Source organism: Triturus cristatus, chromosome 11, assembly GCF_964204655.1.
Source record: "Triturus cristatus chromosome 11, aTriCri1.1, whole genome shotgun sequence".
Lineage (NCBI taxonomy): Eukaryota > Metazoa > Chordata > Amphibia > Caudata > Salamandridae > Triturus > Triturus cristatus.
Window position 1 is genome coordinate 105,779,246 of NC_140594.1, and position 24,265 is coordinate 105,803,510.

A 24,265-nucleotide genomic window follows, 5' to 3' on the forward strand; every position below is an offset into this window, starting at 1 on the left:
TTTCGCAATTCTTGCTGGGGTGTAGTAGAGCCTATTGATGACAAAGAAGTGGTTCTTTTTTAAAGCCGCAGGTTTAATGAATTTATACAACAGCTTCAGTGATGGCTCAAACAATACTTCTATTGTGGGCTCAAAAGGGGACTGCTCCCAAATTTTGGTCGCTGGGGAGGTCTTTGGATCTACAGCTTCTAGGGCTAGGTTGTACCACACCGATATCTCTTTTCTTATAGCCAAGGTAGAGTGACATAACCTTTCTATCTCCCAATTTCCTTTCAATTGCTCTTTCTCAGCCTCAAACCACGAGGCTAGCTGTAGGAATTTAAACCTAGAGAAACCGGTGCCAATCCTAGACCTCAAAACCTCCCAAGGGAGTATCCCCTCTGGGTCTGCCAATTCTGACCAGATTGTAATTCCAGCCCTCTTAATAGGTAGAGCCAAGCCATCCTTTAAACAGAGAGGTGTCCCGGGGGAATCCCATATGGGGGCATAGTGTGAATAATACCCTATCCCCCATGTTGTTCTGACTTTATACCAAAGAACCAAAGCTGCCCTTAAAACCTTTAGGCGAACTTTCTTGAAGAACTTTGGAGCACCAAACTTGTACAAAAAGGCCTCTTCGCTTCCTCCCCCCGCCTCCGCTCTCGCCATCTCTCCCAGGAGTCTCCCCCAAGCCGAATTCTCGGGTCTCATCAGTAACATGCGGAAAGCTTTAAACTGGAAAGCTACTGCGTACCAGCTTATGTCCGGGAGAGCCAAACCCCCCTTGACAAGCCTACGCCTCAGCTTTTTCCAGGATAATCTGGTGCCCTTATCCCCCCAGATGAAACTCCCAATCTTACTCTGGATTTTACTTATTAAATTTTGGGGAAAGGATAGAGGGATAGCAGAAAAGACGTAGGAAAGTTTAGGGAGAATGATCATCTTCACCAGATTAACTTTCCCGTATATGGTCAAAGGGAGGTTCCTCCATCTAGAGAAGAGGCGATCAATTTCCTTGGTAACTCTAGACAAGTTCACAAGGGGGACTCTTGCCAGATCTTTGACTATATAGATACCCAAGTATCTTAATTCCAAAGAATCGGCTCCTCCCCCATGATCGACATTCCAGCTCATCACCTCTGTCTTGGATTTATTTACTAGGTAGCCTGACAGAGCCCCAAATCCCTCCGTAATTGACTCTAGACGAGAAAGAGCCTCCGCAGGATTGCTTGTATATACTGTCAAGTCATCAGCATATAGAGCTAACTTACAGCTATAAAGCTGAGACTTGAAAGGATGGATATGATTATCTAATCTGATGGCTTGCGCTAATGGTTCAATATAGATATTGAACAAGAGTGGAGAAATTGGGCAGCCCTGCCGGGTCCCTCTCTGGATGTTAAAGCTTGAGGTAAGTTTCCCATTCAATAGAATACGGGCAGATGCGCCTTGGTAGCAATTTCTCAGGGTATGGATAAAAATTGGGCCAAACCCTAGTGCTGCCAAAACCTCCCATAGATATACCCAGCAAACCCTATCAAATGCTTTGGCCGCGTCCAAGGCTATTATAGCCAAAGGATCAGATCTTGTAATGGCCAAATCGATGTTGCCAATCATTGTGATGTTTGCTGGTATGAGCTTACTTAAGATTATTGTGTAATGTAAGCCACCTTTTGCTCTTTAATTAATTTTTTTGCCTGTTATTTCGTTCTTGTTTCCATTCTTTCAATTCCTTTCCTTCCAAGCTCGGTACAGGATTGTGCCTTTTTTCCACCTTTTGCTGTTTCCTTTATTCCGTTCATTCCCTGTGTATTTGTTTGAATAAATGTTTCTCTGTCCGGCTGGACATTGGAAGACTTTCCATAGCGCTCATTGTAGTCTATGTCGAAATGCTCTCACTATCTACTCAAATGAAAACGTGACACCACTTTAGGTAGAAAGGATGCCTGAGTCCCAAGAACCAATTGTCAGAAATAAAGGTGGTATGTGGCAGCTGAACAGACAACACCTGTAGTTTGTTGACCGACACGCAGATGTAGCGACAGGAAGAAAAACAGTCTTGATAGTCAAAAGCCTCATGTTGAAGCTGTGTATAGGCTCAACGGCTGCACCCATTAGAAAGGTAAGAACCAAATTCAGATCCCACTGCGGCACAATAAACAGAGCAGTGTGGAACAAATAAGAACCATTGTAATAGACAGCACAATGAGTGACGTGAGAGAAGGAGCCTGATCTTGCAAATGGCCAAAATGTAACCTTCAGCAGTAGCCACAGTAAGATCTTGTGTGGCCAAAGATGAAACAATCAGAGGAACATTGGGCAGCTTTTCCTGTAGAGGATTGACCTGTCTTTCCTCGTAGCAGGTGACACATTTCGACCCACAGCAAGAAAAGACAGACCTTGGCTGGGCTGCTAGTAGCCAAAATACAATCCAACCCCTCTGATAGAAGATCAAGGCTGCTTCGAGGATCCCGACCGATCTCCATGCAAGGAAGTGCAGACAGTAAAGATTTGGATGCACATCTCTACCCTGCTGCTGTGGTTGAAGGCATATGCTCAGAATCTGCAGGTCGGGTACCAGACCTTCCAGGTGAAACTCAATGCTAGGAGCAAGTATTCGGTCCCTGCTGACGTTCTGCAGGACCCAAGAAATCGGTGGCAGAGATTAAAATAAAACAGGACGCCAGAGTCCTATTGAAGGCGGAATGCATCTCCTAGAAAACCCCAAGGAGGAAACTCCTCTGTGCAAAAGGCTGAGAACTGTGCTTGTTCAGAAGTCATGGACTGATCTATCTTGGGCACACCGACCAGTGAAGGTGCCCTGTGCCAACTCAGAGAGCAGATGCCACTCGTGATTGGCAATATGACACCTGCTGAACTCATCCGCCCTGACATTCCCAAATATCTCCAGATGATTGCCCATTAGGGCTGTGCCTTGAGTAAGCAACCAGAGCCTGAGAGCCTCCAGACAGAGGATTGGGATGTGTCCCTGCCCTTGTTTCAGTACGATATGGAGGTCACGGTGTTAGGACCTGAACAGAGCTGTCCCTGATTGACAGATGATGCGCCCGTGCAGAAGGTTGTTGTGGTGGCGTGGTCCATCAGAAGTCAGAGCCCTCTGATCTTCATGTCATCCAAGCGACCTCTCCAGCCCACAGACTTTGAGTCTCTCACTCTGTGAGTTCTGGAGGAGGCACGAACACCCTGCTGTATGTTAAGTTGGCATCAGCCATCCCCACTTAAGATCAGAAATGGGTTTGTTCGATATGCGGATGCTGTACGAAAGGCATCCCCTCTGTTGCGCCCATTGAAAGTGTGGGAGCAAAACTATACCCCAAACTGTAGACACCCCAAAAGTTACTTCATTCAGTTCTCCTTCAGGTTATGGGATCAGAGACGGTGGTAAATCCTTTCCATGAGGCAAGGTGTCCCCGCGTTAAGGCACCTTTCCAATAATCAAATTATCAGAGTAAAACAATTTTAACAGTAAGGGACCCTACTCAATAACTGATTTCTAGATCAATAAAGAGTTAAAGAGTTGTATTGCAAAAAGTCAAAATACGCAGTACACAGTAAAGGCCAGGAAGTCTCTCAGAAGCAGAGTTATACAGAGTATGTAAAAAGCAGAAATTATTCTGAGTTCCAAATGAGCAGCAAAATCAATAGTCTGGGATAATCCCTAGTGCAATAGGAAAGTCTTCACAAAATCTGGCTCACCCACAAATCGAGGAATTTTAGACATAATTCTTGCATTCAACATTAGCAATTTTTGCTGTTTCATCATAGTGTGACGAAAGTATAGTTTCTTTACCAAATCAGTGCTCAGGAATAATAAATGCCATTACCTTAACACTTAAGCACCGTCCCAAACCTGTTGAATAATTATTCAACTCCCTCTATGCTAATGTCATCGAAGATTTCCAAACAAATATGAAACATTTAACAATAAGACTTTCTCTGAATGAATAACACCAGTGAAAGAACGAAAAACATTGATACATGTTGCAATTCTACCTCCACAGCATGCAAGATTCAACACTAGCAGGGCAAGTGGAAATAAACTATTATGACATCAGCTTGACTGTGCTCTACAGAGCCTGTAAGGAGGGGAAGTACACAGGAGGAGAAGCAGGAGGGAGTCACCGAGATGGCAGCCATCTTTTTCAAAATGGAGTTTTACACAGATATATTGACTAATTAAAACACATGAATAATTTAGGGCCTGATTACAATGATGGCGGTCGAACCACCGACAAGCCATTGGTGGAGGTCCGACAGCCCTTCAGTCCGACAGCCCTTCGGTCCGACTGCTGTATACTGCTAATGGTGGACGGACCCTAAGCTGTCGAATACAAGACCGCCAACTCCGCCGGGATCACAGATCCTGATGGGGCGTTGGTCAGACCATCCCTGAACAGCTGCGGTGTCGAGGAAAGCATCGCTGTCTGGATTACAATATCCCTTTCTGACAAATTGTCATGGCGGGAATCCCGCCATTATAAGGTGGTTGGAAAGGGATATGAGGGGACCCAAACAAGGGCCCACTTAGGTTTTAGGCCACCTAAAGGTAGTCCTGGGGGCTCATATAATGCCCCCACTCACCTCCATACACCGTGTGCCATGCATGACATGATGTATGGCACACGGTGCACGGATGTTCAATGAATTGCAGCCGAGAGTCGGCTTGTGCTGCAACCCTTTACCGTGGCTGCAGCATGCCACAGAGACTTTCTGACCACTAGCCCAGCTGTCTCATCATGATATGGCAGTCTGATTGCCCGCATGGCTGTCAGTGGTCTCCTGACTGCCGCAACAGCAGCTGGCGGTCAGTCTGAACACCATCGTTATGAGGCCCTTAATTTCTGTACATCATTAAAAAATGTGCTTCAATTGCAATTATTTAATTCGGTCTATATATAGAATCATGTATGGAAATGCATGATATACATTATTATTGATGTACAAAATATAACCACCCAAACTATTTTGACCATTATCCCTCTGATTATTTTATAATCACTAAAACAAATAATAAAACTTTATTAATCAGGAACTCATCCAATTTGCATCACTTCCTGCTTCTTTCTGGAATTCCTATCCATCATCTTTAGCTGTTTGTAGACACAATCTTTGATCTTCTCCATTACATATTCCTCATCATTTTTCCTCTTTTTTATGATTTCCTTTTATATGTATACTTACAATTTTTAATCAGACATCCAAAAAATGTCAGCAAGAGAAACAAAACAATTGCACAAAACGTTATGTTCCTTACGGGGGTTAGTGTAACACATAAAGGTCCCCCACCTAAATTATCAATCCATTCACCAAACTTGCTAAAGCCCTTCCCTGTCTCACTAACCTGGGAACCTATAGTTTCCCATAAGCCATGCTTTTCTAAAGATTGAAGTTCACAAGGGATATTAGTCATGTTTGCTACATAATAATAGGACTATTATCAGGTACGAAAGTGCAGCACCGATTAACTTTCAATACCTATAAACACTGCCTTCCTTTGAAAGAAGGATATCTAGCTAAGAGGTTTTGCATTACCATAGCTCTTATGGCAATCATTTTTTAATTCATTTGCATTACTGGTCCAGCTGTGCTTATGGCAAGCCTATCCACTAAATTAGATACATGTCTAAATTCCACAACATTCATAGCCACACCTATCATTTTCAGAAATGTACTATGTTTAATACCATCAGATTCTTCGTTCTCCAAGACAGGCAAGTCCTTTAACGACACGTTTAAATCAGACAAATAAGGAGACAAAAATAAATGGTTATTAAAAATGCAAACAAACGCTCTACTTGAGAGGCCATAGGAGATAGGAAGTTACATTTATGTGGACCCCTCGCCTTCAGAACAGAGAAGAAATTTACATTTGGAACACTGTTTAACTTTCATTATATCAGAATATTCCTGTATCAATTTAGTATAAATATTACCTTGAAATACACTAAGTAAACGATCCCTATGTATCAGTGTGTTATGTTTCACTTCATCATGTACAGTAGGTATAGATTTTTTTTTGTCATTAATAGGTGTCTTCTTTTCTTCTTATTTCTTTCAAAACAAAACTTCCACATTTTTTTGTTTTCAAAAGTGCGATTCAGTTTGTCTTCTCCAAAGTCTCTTTCTTTTTTTATTTCTGTAGGAAGTTTCATTATAACTCAGTCTTTCCAGACTTTTGAAAACTTTTAAAGCGATTCTTTGTCAATTTCCGATTCACTTTCAAGTTCACTTTCAAAGGTATGTTGGCAACGATTCATTGGGCTATTGATCTCTGACTCTGCCTCCTCTGACACTGTGGCTAAATATACCCATTAAGTTAATGCATACTTTTTATTTAGAGTTCTTTCTTGCTTGTCTTTTATCAACAGGCGAGTCACTCAAGATTTATTGAATCTTATTCAATTACTTCCGATTCTTCATTGATTGGCTGTAGTTTCTGATGTTCTCAATGCTTTTTTTGCAGGTTTTTTTCAATGGCATTTTCTTCTGTTCTCTCTTTTTACTGTTAAGTCTTTGATCAATTTCGACTGTACAATTCACTATGAACTGTTCTCTTTCTCTGGGTCTTCTCGTGATTCAAGTTTACAACTTTTCGATGTTTGAATCAGAGGCTACTTCCTCTCACTGCCAATCATGTCTAACTTTCACATGCAGCAGCTCTACAGTCTGATCCTTATTTTGAAATTGGACAGCAGCACCACTGGTAGAGGTACCAGGATCTTCACCAGAACGTTCACTTTCAATGATCTGGACTTTTATGATTACGTTTTCTTCACCAGCTTCAAAATTCTCAAAATTGTCACCATTATCTGGATCCAGATGCGAACTTGAGCTTGACCTTATGAATAAGTAATTGTTTTCACCACTTCTTCATCTGTCGTCTTTACTCTTTTCGTGTGAGCGGCGTGGATCCACTGTGGGATTCTAGCACACTTCACAGCAATGTTCTCGTCAAAATCACCTGTCATGGTCCCCTCCAACGCTCCTTCAATCAATCAATCAAATAATTTGTAGAGCGCTCTACATACCCGCAAGGGTTCCAAGGCGCTGAGGGAGGGGAGAAGGGGGGTGCTGTAGCTACTGATCGAACAGCCAGGTCTTGAGTTGTCTCCTGAAGGTTAGTAGGTCTTTGGTTTGTCGTAGGATGAGGGGGAGGGTGTTCCAGGTTGTGGCGGCATGGTGGGAGAAGGATCTGCCTCCGGCTGTGGTTCTACGGATGCGTGGGACGGTGGCCAGGGAGAGGTCTGCGGAGCGGAGTTACCTGTTCGGTACGTAGAAGGAGAGTCGGCTGTTGAGGTAGGCTGGGACGGTCTTGTGGAGTACCTTGTGTGCGTGGATCAGGAGTTTGAAAGAGATTCTTTTGTCAAAAGGGAGCCAGTGCAGGTTACTGAGGTGGGGGGTGATGTGGTCGCGGCGCGGGACGTCGATGATCAGGCGTGCAGAGGAATTCTGGATTCTTTGCAGTCTGTTGATGAGCTTGGTCGGGGCGCCAGCGTAGAGGACGTTTCCATTGTCGAGTCTGCTGCTGACTAGGGCCTGGGTGACTGTTTTTCTTGTGTCTGTCGGGATCCATCTGTAGATCTTGCGGAGAAAGACACTCTTCCTCACGTGTCTTTGGACCACTGTCGAGTCTCCAGGTTTCAATCCATGACACTGTATTTCTTTTGTTGCTTTTGTTGTCATGTTCACCTGATGAGAAACAGATGAGAAAGAGAATTCATCATATCAGCCGGACCTTTGCAGTAATCTAGCACAGTGTCATCAGTTATTGAAACAAATAATGCTGAGGGAGTGTAAGCCATTCTCATTGCTGTTCCCATGGTCAGCTCATGGGGCGACATACCACTCTTTCTATCTAGAGTACATCTGATGCTCATCAAAACAAGAGAAAGGGCTTCTGTCCACTTTAAACCAGTAAAGGCAGAGTTTTCCCTGCTGGCTTTCACATATGGCTCGGATCCCCACGTGGTGACTGCCAGTGGCCATCATGCAGGACGGTGTACATGCACCTGTGCCTCACGACGAGGTAGAATAATACTTTAGGCAGAACAATAACATTGCAACAGAATGGGCAGCAATGAAAGTAGTCATGATGATATCTCTGGTTGCTTCTACAAGAAGGGCATTAGACAGTGATAATTAGTACTCTTGATCAGAGGATCTAGGCTGTCCAGACAAACCCGGCCCCAGGAGGCGGGACAAACTGGCAAAAGCAGGAACTGAGGGGGGAAAATGTTGTGAAAAATGACAGATAAAGAGTCACTACATAATATACAGTGCAGACAACTACTCCATCGAGATGTTTAGTCATAATTAGGGCTCCCGGTTTTATGGTATTTCTTTTTTTAACATTTCCGTCTGTATTTATCCATATTCATTTTTTGCCAATCTTACTGGTATTTATCCATATTTATTTTGTGTTTTGCGAATATATGGAGTCATAAAATGGTATATTTCCACATTTATTTAACTGATAAACATGCACTCATACTTTGCTGCCTGTCGCGTTTTAGCAAATTAAGCAGAAAAAATAGCAAAACTCTACACCTTCAGGTAAATATGAGCATCATAATACAAATATGTTACCATACACCTGCATTTATCACAACTTATTTTTAACTTCCTTATCTGCTCAGCTGTTGTCCTAGAAATCACATAAAACAGCATGGAGAGTCACCCGCAAGAAGCACACTTTTGTGTATTTTTCGGCTTTTAAAAATAAATACAGTCAGGAAACACTTTGTTTTCTGTCTGTAATCATCTGTAAAAATCTGTAAAAACGGAAAACCGGGAGCCTTAGTCATAATAAAGGACATTTTACACACAGCCACCGGTCTTCTAAGAAAAGGACATATATCCAGTGTTGCGAACGCTGGCAATACATAGGCTTATACGGGCATTGATTACACAAGCCGAGGTCAAGGTGGGATTAGTGACCTAAACAAATCTAAGACCTTTGGGTCAGATGGCCTCCCAGCAAAATGGTTTCAAACATTCACAGAGGCATGGTTGTAGAAGCTCTTAGCAGTGTACCAAGAGGTGCTGGAAAGGGGTGTTGCCCTCAAAACCATGAGAGAGGTGACTATTATACTTCTGCACAAGCAAGGTAAGGATCCTACAGCTTATCAAGCATATAGGTAGCTCTCAATGTTTTAAATTGCGACAGTAAAATTCTTGGAAAGCTTCCGGCATGATGTCCAAAAGGGGCATAGTAGCTCTAGTTCTAACGGCTCAGAATAGGTCCATTTGTACAGGCCTACGACATTAGATATAATGGTGCCGATCGGAACTGATGCATCGCACTTCGACTCCAACGCAGAGGCTGTTTGATGAGAATGGTTTTACAGCCTGTGTAACCCGCCCCTGCCGCTCTGCATGGCTGGACGATGATGCATTGCCTGTATCTCAACAGAGCTGGACGACGTAGTGGCCCAACTGTCCGTACAAAAAATCAAGGCATCGTGGCCTCAGTGTTGACGCTTTGCTCCATTCAAGGTACTTTTCAGCAGGACCTGCTTGAGTCTCTAGCTGGCGTCTCTAGCTGGCCTGCCCTCCATCGCGATTGGTCTTCACTTTGGATTTACCATGGTCCCTCGTGACCTCAAGTAACCTTTTAGCGCAATTGACTTCAAAGCACGGTTTTTGCATATATCTAAAAAAAAAAAATCATGTGTTGACTTCTAAAGATTGGATTTTTGTCATTTTGGTCTTATTTAACTCATAAAATATTCTCTATGTTTTTTTAGACCTGATTGGAGTTACTGTGTGTCTATTACATTGTGTTACTGTGTGTGTGTGTGTTGCACTAATACTTTAGTAGGAAAATACACAAAGTGTCCCTATTTAAAACTTATCCAGGTTTCTCATGGACAAAAACAGAGGACCGTTATTTATAACCAAACTATCAGGGTCTACCAAGAACACTGTATGCTATATCTGCACTTAGAAAAGCTCTATCAGAGGCGTATTACTTAAAACATAATCATTTATTACAAATCATGAAAAAAACATTAAAACCATGTGTCTATGCCTCCCAAAATTGGGTTACACTCTATAAGTATTACAAAGGAATTAATCCAGATCATTAAAACCACAAAGTTAAAAGTCGACGCAGCGTTTCGGTGATATTTGTAATATTTCCACCTTCTTTAGGACTAAAAATTGTTTTTTTCAAATCTCATCTTACGATTGGAGAGGCATTGAGAGGAGGATGACCTTCCTGAATTTAATTTCTCTGCCAGGTAATTATTTTGCCTTATTGATAATCAGGATTGTATATTTGCTCCGCAAAAGCCACAGTAATTGTGTTCTTTTCACAGGAGAACAGAGACCACTTTAAATCATTGGGAATTTAACTCTCGCAATGTTAAGTAGATTAAGGTCCTTGTCCTTATCTTCAATTTTTAAAAAGATGCCAATGTTTTGAATTGAAGATGTTTCTTTCTTCTTAAGTTTTGTAAAGACCTTATCGAATTGATTCGGCCTCCCTGCTTTCGCGGAACATCCAAGGCGGGTAACCCGCCTTGGATAGAGCTTTTCTAAGTGCAGATATAGCATACAGTGTTCTTGGTAGACCCTGATAGTTTGGTTACAAATAACAGTCCTCTGTTTTGGTCCATGAGCAACCTGGATAAGTTTTAAATAGGGACACTTTGTGTATTTTCCTACTACTTATACCCCGTCCCTCTGTGTGGTGCACATTGGGGTAACTCCCGTCTTTATTTGGAATGGCACTAATACTTTACACATTTCCTCTTAAGTTATGCTTGCCTGCTCTGTGCCAAGCTACAAGAGGGTGAGCACAGGTTAATTTAAAGTGTGTATCTAGCTTACCCTGATGAGGATTGTCTTCTCAACTTGGACAAGGTGCAAACCTCTGTCAACTAGAGGCCCCGTTTCTAACACTTCCTTTTTACAGTACTGCATCTTTGTTTGGAAAACCTTATGATCACTGTCAGGTAAATGATTGAGCAAAGCAATTGTCTCACATTTACTGTCCTTTGTCGTTAAAGCCACCAGGAGCTCATTAATATATTGCACCTGGACTGAGTTGTAGCGCAATCTTACATTTTCTAGATCTTTCTTCAAGATTAGAGTAAAGATTGAAGGTCTTTCAGTGTACCTTGGTAGAATTCTACTCCAAACAAGCACTTTATTTCAGAACTGGAATGCAAATAGAAATTAGCTCTTCTCATGGAGCAGAAAGAAGAAGAACGCTTGGCGCAAGTCAGTGACTGTATACCATTCGGCATCTAATGGAATTTGGAACAAAATTACTGCTGGATTCGGTACCTTTGGACAACATGAAATGACAATATTATTATTTTTTCTTAAATCCTGCACAGTATGGAGTTTGCCATTTGGCTTTTTTTTACCTCATCACAGGAGAGGTACAAGGGCTACCAAGTGCTTCCAGAAGAATTCTCTGCTCCTTTATTTTCTCAGTGACAGGTTTCATTTCTTCTTCTGCCTGTTTTAAAAGTTTATACTGTTTAATTCTGGAGAAAACTGCACCAGCCTTCCCTTTAATCTTAACTGCTTCAGCCCATTTTATCAGTCATATCTCTTTACCACAGAAATCCCACACCTCTTCTTTGACAGCATGTCTTAAATCCAAAGATAGGTCATCTTTTGTTAAGACTGGAAACAACTGGACCTTTGAGTCTTGTAATTTAATTTTCAACACCAAATCTTCATTCTGTGTTTCAAACGCAACACCATCCTGTGTGCAGTAAATCATACAATTTATTTTGGATAGCAAGCCTCTGCCACCAAATTCACAGGAATTAAATCACACAAAATAAACTGATGTTTATTCTCTATGTGGCCAATTGTAATTGGGAAATATGCTGTAATTCACTCAGCAATTTGTTTATTACTGATCCCTACAACTTGGACTTCTTTTCCTAAGAGGGGTAGGTTTGTGACTTCAAGAAAATAAACTGTAGAACGGCTAGCCCTGTATCAATAAAACATGAAAAAGGGTGGCCATTGACTTCACTGTCAATGTATGGGCCACTTTGGTCTACCTCTAGGACTGCTCCAAGTAAGATTTGTTGGTACCTTGGCTTATATGGCATTTTGCTTTTAATGTTTTCCTGCAACACTTGGGCTGAAGGTATAGTCACGCAAAACGTATTCTGATCATGCATACTCTGAACAGGAGTCAGTTGGGACCATTTCAATGTATTTATTTTTCTCTGGGGAATAAATTAATTCAGATTCTATCTGATTTTTTGTCTTCCATTCCCTTTTCTGTGCCCAATTTTACCATAGAAACTACAAGCAGTGTTCCTCTTCAATATTTCAGCATTTGCATTAATTCCATAATTGTTCACCATCCCTCTCCCACGAACTTGTATGTGCATTGACCCATTTCCCATTCTCACACCTTTCCGAGACATTCCATTAATTCCAGCATTTCCAGATTGCACATAACCCAAATCAGAAACCTCGTCAAAATGCTTTGTCTGGGCAACCGTAAGCTTTTCCTTGAATTTCTTCTGCTTCACATCAAACCAATCACTACTGTATTTACCCAGCTTCAAAATCTCATATATACTCTTTGCCAGCATATTTCACTTTGCTGTGTGTGATTACTAAGTTCTGGATGCAAAACTATAGCGAAAGCAGGAATTAAACCACTGACACCATCTTTCTCTGGATCATAGACCCCGCTATGCTTCTTGAAAATCTGCATAAGCCTCTCATATTACGCATGTACTAACTTTTTCAGCTCCTGTTAGGTTCTCAATCATTTTACCCAATTTATACTTTTTTCATGCACATTCTTTGTACAATGTTTAATCACCTGTCTATATTTGTTAGCTATCTCTTCAGAAGGAGCATTATTAGGACCAACCCTAGCCGGATATTCAGTTGATCGAGCGACTGCAACCTTATATTCAGGCCACAAGTCACTAGAAACGGCAATTTTAAACAATGAACTCAAAACAGCTCACAGCATTTGTGAAGTCGTAGTCAGCCTATAAACGTCCGTGGACCACCTTGATGAATTGGGTTGTTGTTCGAGGGGGATGACACTCTACTCAAGGAACAACCACAAAAAATCACTAAATAAACCTGTGCTTAGCCATCTAGTAGCTTGGCACAAAAGCAGTCAGGCTTAAATTAGAGGCAATGTGCAAAGTATTTATGCAGCACACAAACAGTAATAAAAAAGACAACACAAGAAAAATCCCACACCAATCTAGGAAAATAGAGTAACATTTAATAAATGCTTTGACACCAAAATAACAAAAAGCCAATCGGTAGAACTGGAGGTAGGAAATTAAGTAAAAATAGTGCCTTAAAGCACAAGCTCCAACTGTGGTTATCTGGTTGTGGCAGACAAGGACAAAGTTACAAGTTCAGGTCGACCATGATGAAAAGTAGGCCAGATACAGGGACCAGGTTAGGCTCTCTGAGAATTGTACCATATGGTCTGGATGCAGGGTATTGTGCAGCACAATGGCGGTCCTGATGAGAGATGGGGGGGTCCTGTGTTGAGTTGCGTTGCAGTATGTCAGTTCTGATGAGGAGCTATGAGGGCTGCAAAGGGAGGTCCACTTTGAGTTACGTCGTGCTGCATCGGTTCCGATTGGGAGCTGTGAGGGCTGCAATCAAAGATCCTGCGTCGAGTTAATCGCACTATGTCGGTTTCCATGAAGAGCTGCAAGAATTACATTGTGTTTCATTGAACATTGTCAGTTCTGATGGAGACCACAGCTGGGCTGGCAGTGCACCTTTATTCCCACTCCCAAGCATCAAGGCCTGGGGAAGCACCACTTGGAAGAGAAGCAGGACAGCAGAGCAGTCCTTCTGAACCTTTCATATGTCCAAAAGTCCTCTGAAGAGTTGGGTCTGAGGGTCCAATATTTATACCTAGTGCCGGTTTTGAAGTGAAAGCAGCTTCTGGAGTTTTGCCCCTACAGGTGTGTCTGAAATGTTATGCCTCTCTGCCCAGGTCCCAGTCTGTCTGGAGGCACAATAGGCTAGTGTGAAATCCTTTGTGTGTGAGCTGTGCCAGTGCTTTTGAAGTAAACGTGTGTTAGGTGACAGCTCCACACCCCCATCAAGTCAGAGATAGCCCATTCTGCCAAAACCCAGATCAACTATTGTAAAGCAGTGTAAAGAGGAATATACTAAGGTCAACTGCCAACTACAGCTAGACAATTACCCAGGAACAGACTGCAGGCATCAAATCATTAGGACAAGAAAATGTAAACTTTCTGAAAGTGGGATTTTCAGAACTGTGACAAACTTGACTTTACCATTAAAAATTGGGTTTCAATTACAATTCTTCAGATACCAAACATGACTCATCTTCCTGCTCTCAATAAAAGGTTATAATGTATTAAATGTAATGAGGTAACCCAATTATATCCTATGGGAGAGGTAGGCCCTCCAATAGTGAAAAACGAATATGAGAGTTTTTCATTACTAGGAACATGAACTTGATGCAGTAACAGACCAGAGAAACAATGTCACAGGGCCCATTAAAGATATTCCTGGGGTCACCACCAGTAAAGACACTGTCGCCTCAAGCAAAGCTAATACTCTGTTGACAGCTGAGTCGCTTCCAGGCGAATTAAATAGAAGAGTGGTAAGTGCAAATCCTTGTGCAATCCATGTACCCTTGCTAATAGAGGAGGATGTTAACCAGGCCCAAAGAAAAGCTCTGATTTATCCTGCGTGTTACATCCAGCAAAGAAGCAAAAGGGTATGGGCATTTCAGCAAATGATGCTTCTAAAAAGGCTCTACTTTGTCCCCATCACAGTCCACCTGTAACAGTAAAACCTCTGCTAAACAGGTTATAACTAAGAGATTTTAAATCTGTGCTTGGAGGAATTGTTGGTCACGTTGATGGATACCGTAACAAGTTGTCTTGGGGCAATTGAAAATCTAATAATGGAGCTTCACTCAAATCCGGGGAGCAGATCTAAGCAAGACAAAAAGTATGTATCAACTGCAACAAGAGGGAAGACAGGCAACCATGCCAAGACACTGTCTCTGTCAGCACTCATACAAAGGGATAGGCTATGCACTTTAGTCTGGGTACTTCTGCCTGTACTGCCCCTGCACAACATGAGAATTTGGAGAATTCTACTCTGCGGGATAAGAACCAACATGTTTTGAATCTTCTCCCTATAGCTAATCCTTATACCATTGTTTTGAAAGGAATACCTCTTCTGGGTCGTGGAAAACTGGAAAGGCACGATCAATTACTTAATAATTACTTAATATGGTCACCCATTGGTTTAATTCCTAATTACATAGAAAGAACCACTTTGCATAAGAACATTAGTATGGTTCAAAGAGTAACATAGATAGGCAACAGCCCCAAACTAGATGAAAGTGACTGTGTCATTATTTATTTTATGCATTTTCCCGAGACTTAAAAACTATATAATAGTCGTAGCAAAACGGAAGTGACCCAGTGGGCTTTTTTATAGACCAAGGAGGGTTTTTAACCCATTAACTGCTTTCAGTGTACAGCAGCTCCGGGGCACTACTACTTTAGCACATCAAATTCCTCTTCAAAATAGGTATGCAGCCCCTGCCAAGAGTGAATATGCGGATTGACAAATAACCTACTACCCCACAGATAGCATGAAAACAGATCTCCTTTCTGGGGTCTATGCCGCTCCAGTTAGTTCCCATGATGAAACTAATGATAAGCATGGTACTTCGGGTTATTACGAGCAGCGGTCGCTCTTTCTTTAGGGCACTGGGGCTGTGTACTCTGTGTTTTCTGCCTCTAATTTGCTTGTAGGTACTGTAGGACCTATAAAACAAATGCCAATAGACAGCCTGCTGCAGCTGTCTGTGTGTTAAAGTGATCATCACTCCGAGTGTGGGTCAGGCAGCAGTCACAGGCCAGTGTCAGGCAGGCAAATGTTAAGCACTAGTGCACTTGCACCAGCCTCTTGAGCCAAAAGTTACTGGGCTGATCATCTCTCAGCCCTGGGGCCTCTGGGGTCATCAGCTCAGCAAAACCCTGACTCTCTGTAGTGAAGGGCCTCCCCAGATGATGTCGCTCCTAAAGTCAACCCCATACGTTTCAGGCCTCATCCATGAAGTTCCGAGGCTGCATGCCAATCAGGGTAGTCATACCCTACTCTCACCTATACCACATATGTGGCATAGAATCACTAACCCCACCCAGGAGCGTCGCACTGGTCGTCCCTGAAAGAGCAGCATTTTTAGGTCTCACCTAGGTATGGACTTTAAGCTCTGCCCATTTTCCGCACATCTTTTCAATTGGCTTTTGTTACTGTCCTTTGTAAATGCTGGCTTTTCATTCGTCAAGCGGCTTAGTAGTCCCTCCTTATACACTTTTTTTTATTTATAAATCTTTTCATTAACAGTCGTCGACTTACAAATAAACATTGCATCAATACAATTTCTGCTCGGGCGCAGCCGTTTCTGACATTAAATACCCACAGTGTCCATAGTTAGGACAAATCAAGGAGAGAGCCGTTCATCTAGGGCAAGTTGCTGTGGTGGAGTACAAATGTCCCCTCTATAGGAGTTCCAGGGTCCAAACAACTTGGACCACTTTTGGTGGCAGCCCAGAGCAACGAATACAGTTTTTTCACGGAACATGCACCAGTCCATATCCGACTTCCATGCTTCCAGAGTAGGCGGAGCCGAGGCCCCCCAGGCTTGGGCAATGTTCTTCTTTGCCACCATGAATCCCAGTGCGACCCATTGTGTTTGGTGTGTATTCAGATCTGTTGATTCCCATATGTTCAGTAAACATCTACGCGCCTCCGGAAGGAGAGGCACTCCCATCTCCGTTTCTACCACATCGTGTATCTTCCTCCAGTAGGACTGAATGTGTGTACATTCCCAGATGATATGTAGGAAAGTCCCCAATTGGCCACAGTGCCTACGACAGTCTCCGGTGGTAGCCCTTCCCATTTGCACCAATTTGGGCCCTGTCATATAAATCCTATGCAAGATCTTAAGTTGTACTAGTCGCAGTCTTGCTGGTATCGTCACCACCCTGGGAGTCGACACAGCTACATGCCAGTCCTCGTCATCTATCTCAATACCGACAGCCATCCACTTTTGCCGTAACGAAGTAAGAGGGTCTTCCATATTATAAATTAGTTTGTTATAGATCAGCAAGATAGTCTTCTCTGGAAGATGCCCATCTAGTAGCCTACTTTCCAGTGGGACTCAGGAGGAGAGGAACCCTTGGGGAAGACCGAGCGTATGACATGCCGCACTTGTCGTAGCGAAAATGCTCAGTGTCGGCTAACTCATGTTGACCCTGGAGGGCAGCAAACGTTTTAATGTTGCCTCTTTCCCATAGGTCTTGGATGCGAGAGATGCCAATCATATCCCACTTATCAAATCCATTTGTCGTCCACAGATTCCCCAGCCGCGCAGAGTACCAGAGGGGGGTGGCCAACGTCAGTCTACCCTCCCATCCCAGGGACCTGTTGACTGCATGCCAAACCGCCACCGAGTGCCCGGTAGGGCCAGGCAGCGGAGGCCTTGCTGGTTTCGAGTATAGTGATCTATTGTAATTCCCACCCGGGAGAAGCCACCTGTCCATTCGACAGCCCGGTTCCCCAGGGGCCCCGTAAGTACTGTGATTAATGGGGGCCATATGGGCAGCCCAATAATAATGTTTAATGTTAGGGAGAGCGATGCCTTCATCATACCACTTCAGGGTGAGTTTTTTTAGTGCTATTCACGGTGTACCGTTCCACAGCAACTCCCTCTGATGGTGCTCAATTTCTTTGAAATAGGTCGGCGGGATGGCATCGAGCGAGTTTTTTAGGGCATACTGGAAGCGGGGGAGGGACATCATTTTAAAAAAGGGCCGCCCTCCCCAGGAGGGATAGAGGAAGGGTTCTCCAACTGGCTATGTCACGTTTTAAGCGCTGCAAGGGGGGAAGAAGATTATTATTGTAGCGGAGTGTGGAGTCCAGGGAGATGAATATCCCTAGATATTTAAAACCTGAGGTATTGGACAATTACGGGGTAGGGCTGGTAACCCCCCCATAAAGAGGGCACAGGTATGACTTAGCCCAGTTAATCTTGAACCCCGAATATCTCCTGTACACCGCCTGTATGACGATTAGGGCAATCAAAGATTTTCGGGGGTCAGTCAGGTAGAGAAGAACGTCTTCAGCATAAAGTGAAATACGGTCCTCCCAGTCCGAAGACCACCGGAATCCACGAATCACTGGGTCTTACCCAGGCTGCCAACGGTTCAAGTGCCAATGCGAAAAGGAGAGGGGAAAGTGGACATCCCTAGTGGGTGCCTCGGCTCAAAGCAAAAGTATCCGATTGTTTATTGTTGACCACCACCCGTGCTGCGTATAAAAGACGTATCTACCGAATGAACTCAAAGCCAAACCCTAGTTTCCGGAGCACTGCGAAAAGATAGGGCCATTCGACCATATCAAACGCCTTTGTGGCGTCCAGGGATACTAGAACCGCAGGTTCACGTATAGTGTCCACTCTGCCAAGAACTCCATGGACGCGGCTCAAGTTCAACGCCGTGTTACGATGAGGGATAAAACCTGACTGATTGGGGTGTACGAGGTCTGGATTGATTTTAATTAAACGGTTAGCGAGGACCTTTGCAAGAATTTTAGGCTCGGCATTAAGAAGAGAAATAGGCCTATATGAGGCACAGTCTGTCCTGGGTTTGCCTTCTTTGTGAATAACAACGATATTAGCAATACGTTGATCCAGTGGTAGTTCCCCCCTCTCCCTGCTCTCTTCAAACATAGCTTTAGGTGGGCTGCAAGTCTATCAGGGTTACGTTTGTACAGTTCTATCGGGATCCCGTTAGGTGCAGAGGCCCTGCCTGAGTGTAGCGATCTTATTGCTTGTGCTGTTTCGTCTGTGGACAGAGAACAGTCCATGAAGTGCCTATCAGACGGGGAAAGGGTGTGTAAAGTGATATCCCTCAACAATTCTGCGGAGTCGTCTTCAGTATAAGGTGCTGCCGATCTATACACTGCCTTGAAGTGAGTAGCGAATTGATTTGCGATTTCTTGGGGGATCACTATGCTGGGATTGGTTGCGTCATGGAGGGCCGGGACCAGTCTACTTGCCCACTCCCATTTATAAAGCCAGGCTATTAGTGTCCCAGCTTTATCGCCAAGGTCGTAGAGTCTCCCAAGCTTTTCTCTCCCCAGTGTTCGAGCTGCGTCTGTCACTAGAGCCTTGTATTCATCCTGTTTAAGTCGCAACAGGTGGAGTGTTTCGGGGGTATCTCGCCCCTCCAACTCTCTCTCCAATCTATAAATGTCATCTTCTATGTCGGACACCACCTTTTGCCGTTCTTTCTTGTGACTTGACATTAGGGACAAGGCCTCCCCCCTAATCACCTTTTTAAAGGCCTCCCAGAGCGTCTGGGCTGAGGGCACAGAACCATCATTCTCACTGAAATAATTGTCTATAGTAGTTAGAAGACCCTTATGAATTTTGGGGAGACAAAGGAACCAGGGGTTGACCGGGGCCACCCTGCCCACCTGTGCATTGTCCAGGAGTATGTGTACCCATATTGGTGAGTGGTCGGATATGCCCCTGGCTAAGTGTCGGATCTCATAGACATGTGAGATCTGGGAGCTGGGCACCAATATGTAGTCAAGTCGAGAAAGGCTGTGGTAAGCACCGGAGTAGAAAGTATATTGTTTTTTCTCGGGGTTGCATGTGCGCCAACTATCTACCAGTCACATAACTTCGAGGAAGTCAGGCAGCCAACGTGAAGAGGGCCCCAATTCACGAGGGGGGTGACGATCCAATGCAGCTGAGCCCACAGAGTTAAAATCACCTCCCAGCACTAACAATCCCACCGGCAGAGAGAGAAGAGTGGTGCGGAGATCTTGATATGTGGTGTTCTGGAGGCCCGGTGGAACATACACAGATAATAGCGTAAGGACGCGCCCCTCCCAGGACCCAGTGATGCCTACGTACTGACCCCTGTCGTCAGTCCAAGTGGAATCCACGCTAAGGGGGAAAGTGAGTTTTTACCATAATGCCCACCCCTCTGGAACCAGTCGTGAATCCTGCGTGTGCAATCAGTTTATACCCACCCCTGCTCAACGCTCTACAGGAGTGGCCCATCAAGTGTGTCTCTTGGAGAAGTACAACATCAGGTGCCTGTTTCCTGACATATTGGAGTACGATACTTCGTTTAACTTTGTCACCAAGCCCATTAACACTCCAGCTCAAAATGTTAACACTTTTATCCCACTGCGTATGCATTGACAGTGTTGAAAGCCTTTCAATCGCTCACTGCACCTGTTGAAAAACAAAACAATAAGAAACCAAATCACCCCCCCCCCCCCCCAATGACCCCCTTCCCTGCTGCCCTGCCCTCTGGACCTGCAACTGCCCATAACAAATTGGCAGAGTGCCTGTCGCCCAACATCTAGTACTAAAAGAAGTAAATTGGGGAGTGCAAATCCTCGGTCCCCCCCCCCAATCATTCCACTAGGCTCTGAAAGGAAACCGTCTGTCACTTAGAGTTACAAAATTTCGGTCAGCATCCCACCTTTCTACCATTGTCAGGAAAAACCCCATCAGTTCTATAAGGTTGTATCACGGACCACCAGTCATTTTGTGGGGTACCCAGTCATTTAAACCAATCCAGCTTGTTTTCAGTGTACTGGAACAAGATCTCCTAGCCCCATCACAGCCAAACTTACGCCTTACGGGACTCCAGCCAGTGAGCAGCTACCTCAGGAAGATCAAGGAACCAGGCCCTTCCGTCTGCCTCCACTCGAAGTCTAGCCGGGAAAAGCATTGCATATTTGAGGCCTTTATCTCAGAGATGTTTCTTGACACCTAGAAAGGAGCGACGTTTTTTCTGAAGTCGGGGAAAAAGGTAATGTCTGCATTTTCGAAGCGCAGTGGGGCCCCCGTTCTGGTTCGCTGAAGTATGGCGTCGCGGTCCCATTGTTGAGGATCCTGGCCAGGATCAGACATTGGGGGGCCCCCGGCTTCAGACGTCCTCCCGGGACCCTATGGGCCCGCTCCACCACAAAGAGGTTCCCAAGGCCTTTGGGCTTGAGGTGCTGAAGAATGAGTTCCTCCACAAATAGGTCCGCTGACTCCCCTTCTGCCTTCTCCGGAACCCCTAAAATTCGAACGTTGTTCCAGCATAGACGTCCTTCGTAATCATCCATTTTTGCCTCAGCGCTTTTCTTGAAGGCTTGCAGTTCCCCCATGTCAGATTGTAATTGGGATGTGTTCTCCACCAGGCTGTTGGTCTTAAGCTCTACCTGCTTTAATTTTTCATTATTCTTATTAAGATCTGCTCGAATGAGGTTGACTTCAAGAGTGATAGTGACCATTTTGTGTTCCAGGGAGGATTTAATATCTGCAATCGCCGCCATGACATCCTTGAGCGTGGGGTCTTTGTCCGGTTCCCCTGATCACCAGCTGCCTTATGTTTGGGGGAATGGTCCTGCACACTCTCTCTAGTGAAGGCATATTTGTTGAGTTTATTCATTTGAGCGGACTTGAGGCCCCGTGCTGACGCCATGTTACTTTCTTCCGCTAGATGGCTGCGCTTTACATAAATGTCTCCAGAGGTGCAAGGATGGAGCGGCACTGTGATGCTGTCCTCGGGGGCTCCCAAGGTGAGGGGGCAAAGTTCAGATGTACCACACTCGGGGGAGGAGCCTAGCGCGCAACCAAGATGGCCGCGTAGGTGCGAGGCTCCCGAGGACCTCCACGACCTCCTACATCTATCCTCTCCTCATCCTGATTTGGTTGAGGGGACTTTGTTTGTGAACCTGAGCCGAGGTGGTGCCCGTTTTCCGTTTTCGAATCGGACCCCGGGTGCCGTGATGGGCTTCGCTTGAAGTTTGCGGCCTGCTTCTCCTCTGACCCCGGACTTGAGTTGAGGGGTGATCCAGTGGTGAAGTGAATAACAACGGCGGGACGAGCCTGGCGGGGCGCGCACCCCTCACTTTCACTTTCGCTTTTGAGCCCTCTCGCCATCATCACAAGTGGGATCTCGGCTCTTTCGCGGAGTGTGGTGGTTGGCTCTCTGGGGGACCCTGCCTACTCTGAGGGGACCCGTTCCGCCTTCCTGAGGCGACCTTTGGGGTCTTCGGCCTCGATTGTTCGCCCCCCGTCGCTGGACTCGTGGGTGCACGGATTACAGGGCGATGGCGACGAAGCAGGATGGAGAGAGGCTGAAGGCCAAATCTGCCCGGCGTGGTGCCTCTACCCAGGCCAACGTTATGGATCGCTACACCCTGCCGAAAGGTTCTCCCGGCGGGTCGCATAAGTCTCCGGAGCGGCCCGCGGATGCCCCGGATTTGCCAACGGACCCGACCTTGCAGGATATCATGGGCGCCATAGCGGAGATGAAGACCTCGGTGGGTCAACAGTTTGACACCTTGGCGCACAAACTTGACGCGGTTCTCATCGATGTCAACCTTGTCAGGGCTGATCTTTCCAAGACAAATGATAGGGTTGACTCTTTGGCCCACACCACGTCGGGCCTCACGACTGAGGTGGCTGCCCTCCAAACGGAGGTACGTCGGCTCCGGCAGGCCAGTGCTCTCACGGATCGGCGACTGGAGGATTCCGAGAGTAGGGCCCGGAGGAACAACGTTCGCATTATCGGAGTGCCTGAGGGATTGGAGGATTCGGCTGCGGATCTCTTTGTGGAGGACTTGATTTCCAATCGTCTGATGCCTCGGGGATTGAGTAAATTCTTCGCTGTGGAGAGGGCCCATAGAGTTCCTGGTGGCAAGCCGAAGGTTGGAGCTCCTCCGCGGCCTCTTATTGCACGTATCTTCAATTTTCGGGATAGGGATGCGATTTTACAAGCCTCTAGAGTGCAGGGGCCGCTTAAGCTAGAGAACGTTGAGGTGAACTTCTATCCTGACTTCACGCAAGCGGTCCAGAAGCAGAGGCTGGGTTTCATGGGCGTCAAACGGCGGCTCAGAGACATGAACTTGAAGTACGCCATGCTTTTCCCGGCCAGGCTGCGGGTGGAATCCGAGGGTCGTTCTCATTTCTTTGACCGTCCGGAGGCGGCGGAGGATTGGTTGGACACTAGGGGACATGATCGAGAGGGACTGGGGGCCGCGAGTGGGGAGTGCCCACCGGACCGGGCCTAATGTATTGCCACTGGGGCTACTTTCTGATGATGTCACTTCTTTGTGGGGCTCAAGGTTCCTTGACTGTCGTGTTTTGTCCTCCCTCGCTTGGAGGTTGTGGTGTGTCTTGAGGGGGTTCTCTTTCCTCCTCCAGGGGGTCTTTTTGTAGTTTAGTTCATGCAAGGGCGACAGGCACACTGCAATTTGGGGGGGCTGTTTGGGCTCATGCAGGGGTGCAGGGTGGGGGGAGTTTTGTTTGGAATGTTGGGTTGGGGTTGGGTATTGTTTGTTCGTACCACAAGGCAGGATTATTGTTGTTTCATATTTGAAGTGCTCTCTGGGAGGGTGGTGCTTGGAGCTGGTTGTGATGGGGGGTAGGGGACTGAGACTTCTTTCCTGGAATGTTAACGGACTGGGGGACAGGATAAAACGGGGGGTGGTCCTGCAGTTTTTAAAACGGATCTCACCCGATATCGTGTTTCTGCAGGAAACACACCTCATTGGTAATTCCTTCCGTGCTATGAATAGGCGGGGCTATCGCCTTCTGGCTCATTCGGGCTTCACCTCTGGTTCGAGGGGTGTGGGCATAATGGTTAAAACCTCGCTCCCGCTGGAGGTTGACGAGGTGATCCATGATGACAGGGGGCGCTAAACTGCACTGGTGGGCAGATGGGAGGGTAAAGTGATTGTTTTGGTTTCTATTTATGTCACGCCGGGTTTGCAGACTACTACTTTTGCCGACTTGGGGCGCCTTCTTCTTGGGCTACCAGAGGGGATTCTAGTGGTTGGAGGGGACTTTAATGCTGTGGTTTCCGGAGCCGAGGATCGATACCCCCCCAGGGACCTCCCCCGGGCCCAAACTTGGTTGTCTGGACTCTTGGACACCCTGGGATTGGTGGATTGTTGGCGGCTAAAACACCCTGCACAGACACAGTACACGTTCCACTCCGGGGCCCATGGTAGTCTTTCATGACTTGATTATGTTCTTATGCCAGCGGCCCAGTCGGGGAGGATCGGGGAGGTGCGATATCTGGCCCGGGGTATTTCAGACCACTCCCCGCTTCTGTTACACTTCGATATTGTCCTGGGGGTGGAGGGGAGGGTGGTCCCGATCAACTCCTGGTACCTGCGTAATCCCACAATTCGTGCAGATTTGATTAAATCCCTT

The 24,265-nt window shown here is 45.5% G+C and overlaps 1 protein-coding gene across 1 annotated transcript in view; it reads right to left on the reverse strand.

Moving 5' to 3' along the window:
* The window catches only part of LOC146783426 (uncharacterized), an 86,810-nt gene that overhangs the window by 10,153 nt on the left and 52,392 nt on the right, over positions 1-24,265 (reverse strand). Inside the window, exons 3-4 of the mRNA XM_085632833.1 lie at positions 11,376-11,470; positions 6,714-6,838 (exon numbers count right to left, since the gene is read on the reverse strand). Coding sequence (XP_085488959.1) covers positions 6,714-6,838; positions 11,376-11,470 — 220 coding nt within the window. The remainder of the gene's footprint in view (positions 1-6,713; positions 6,839-11,375; positions 11,471-24,265) is intronic.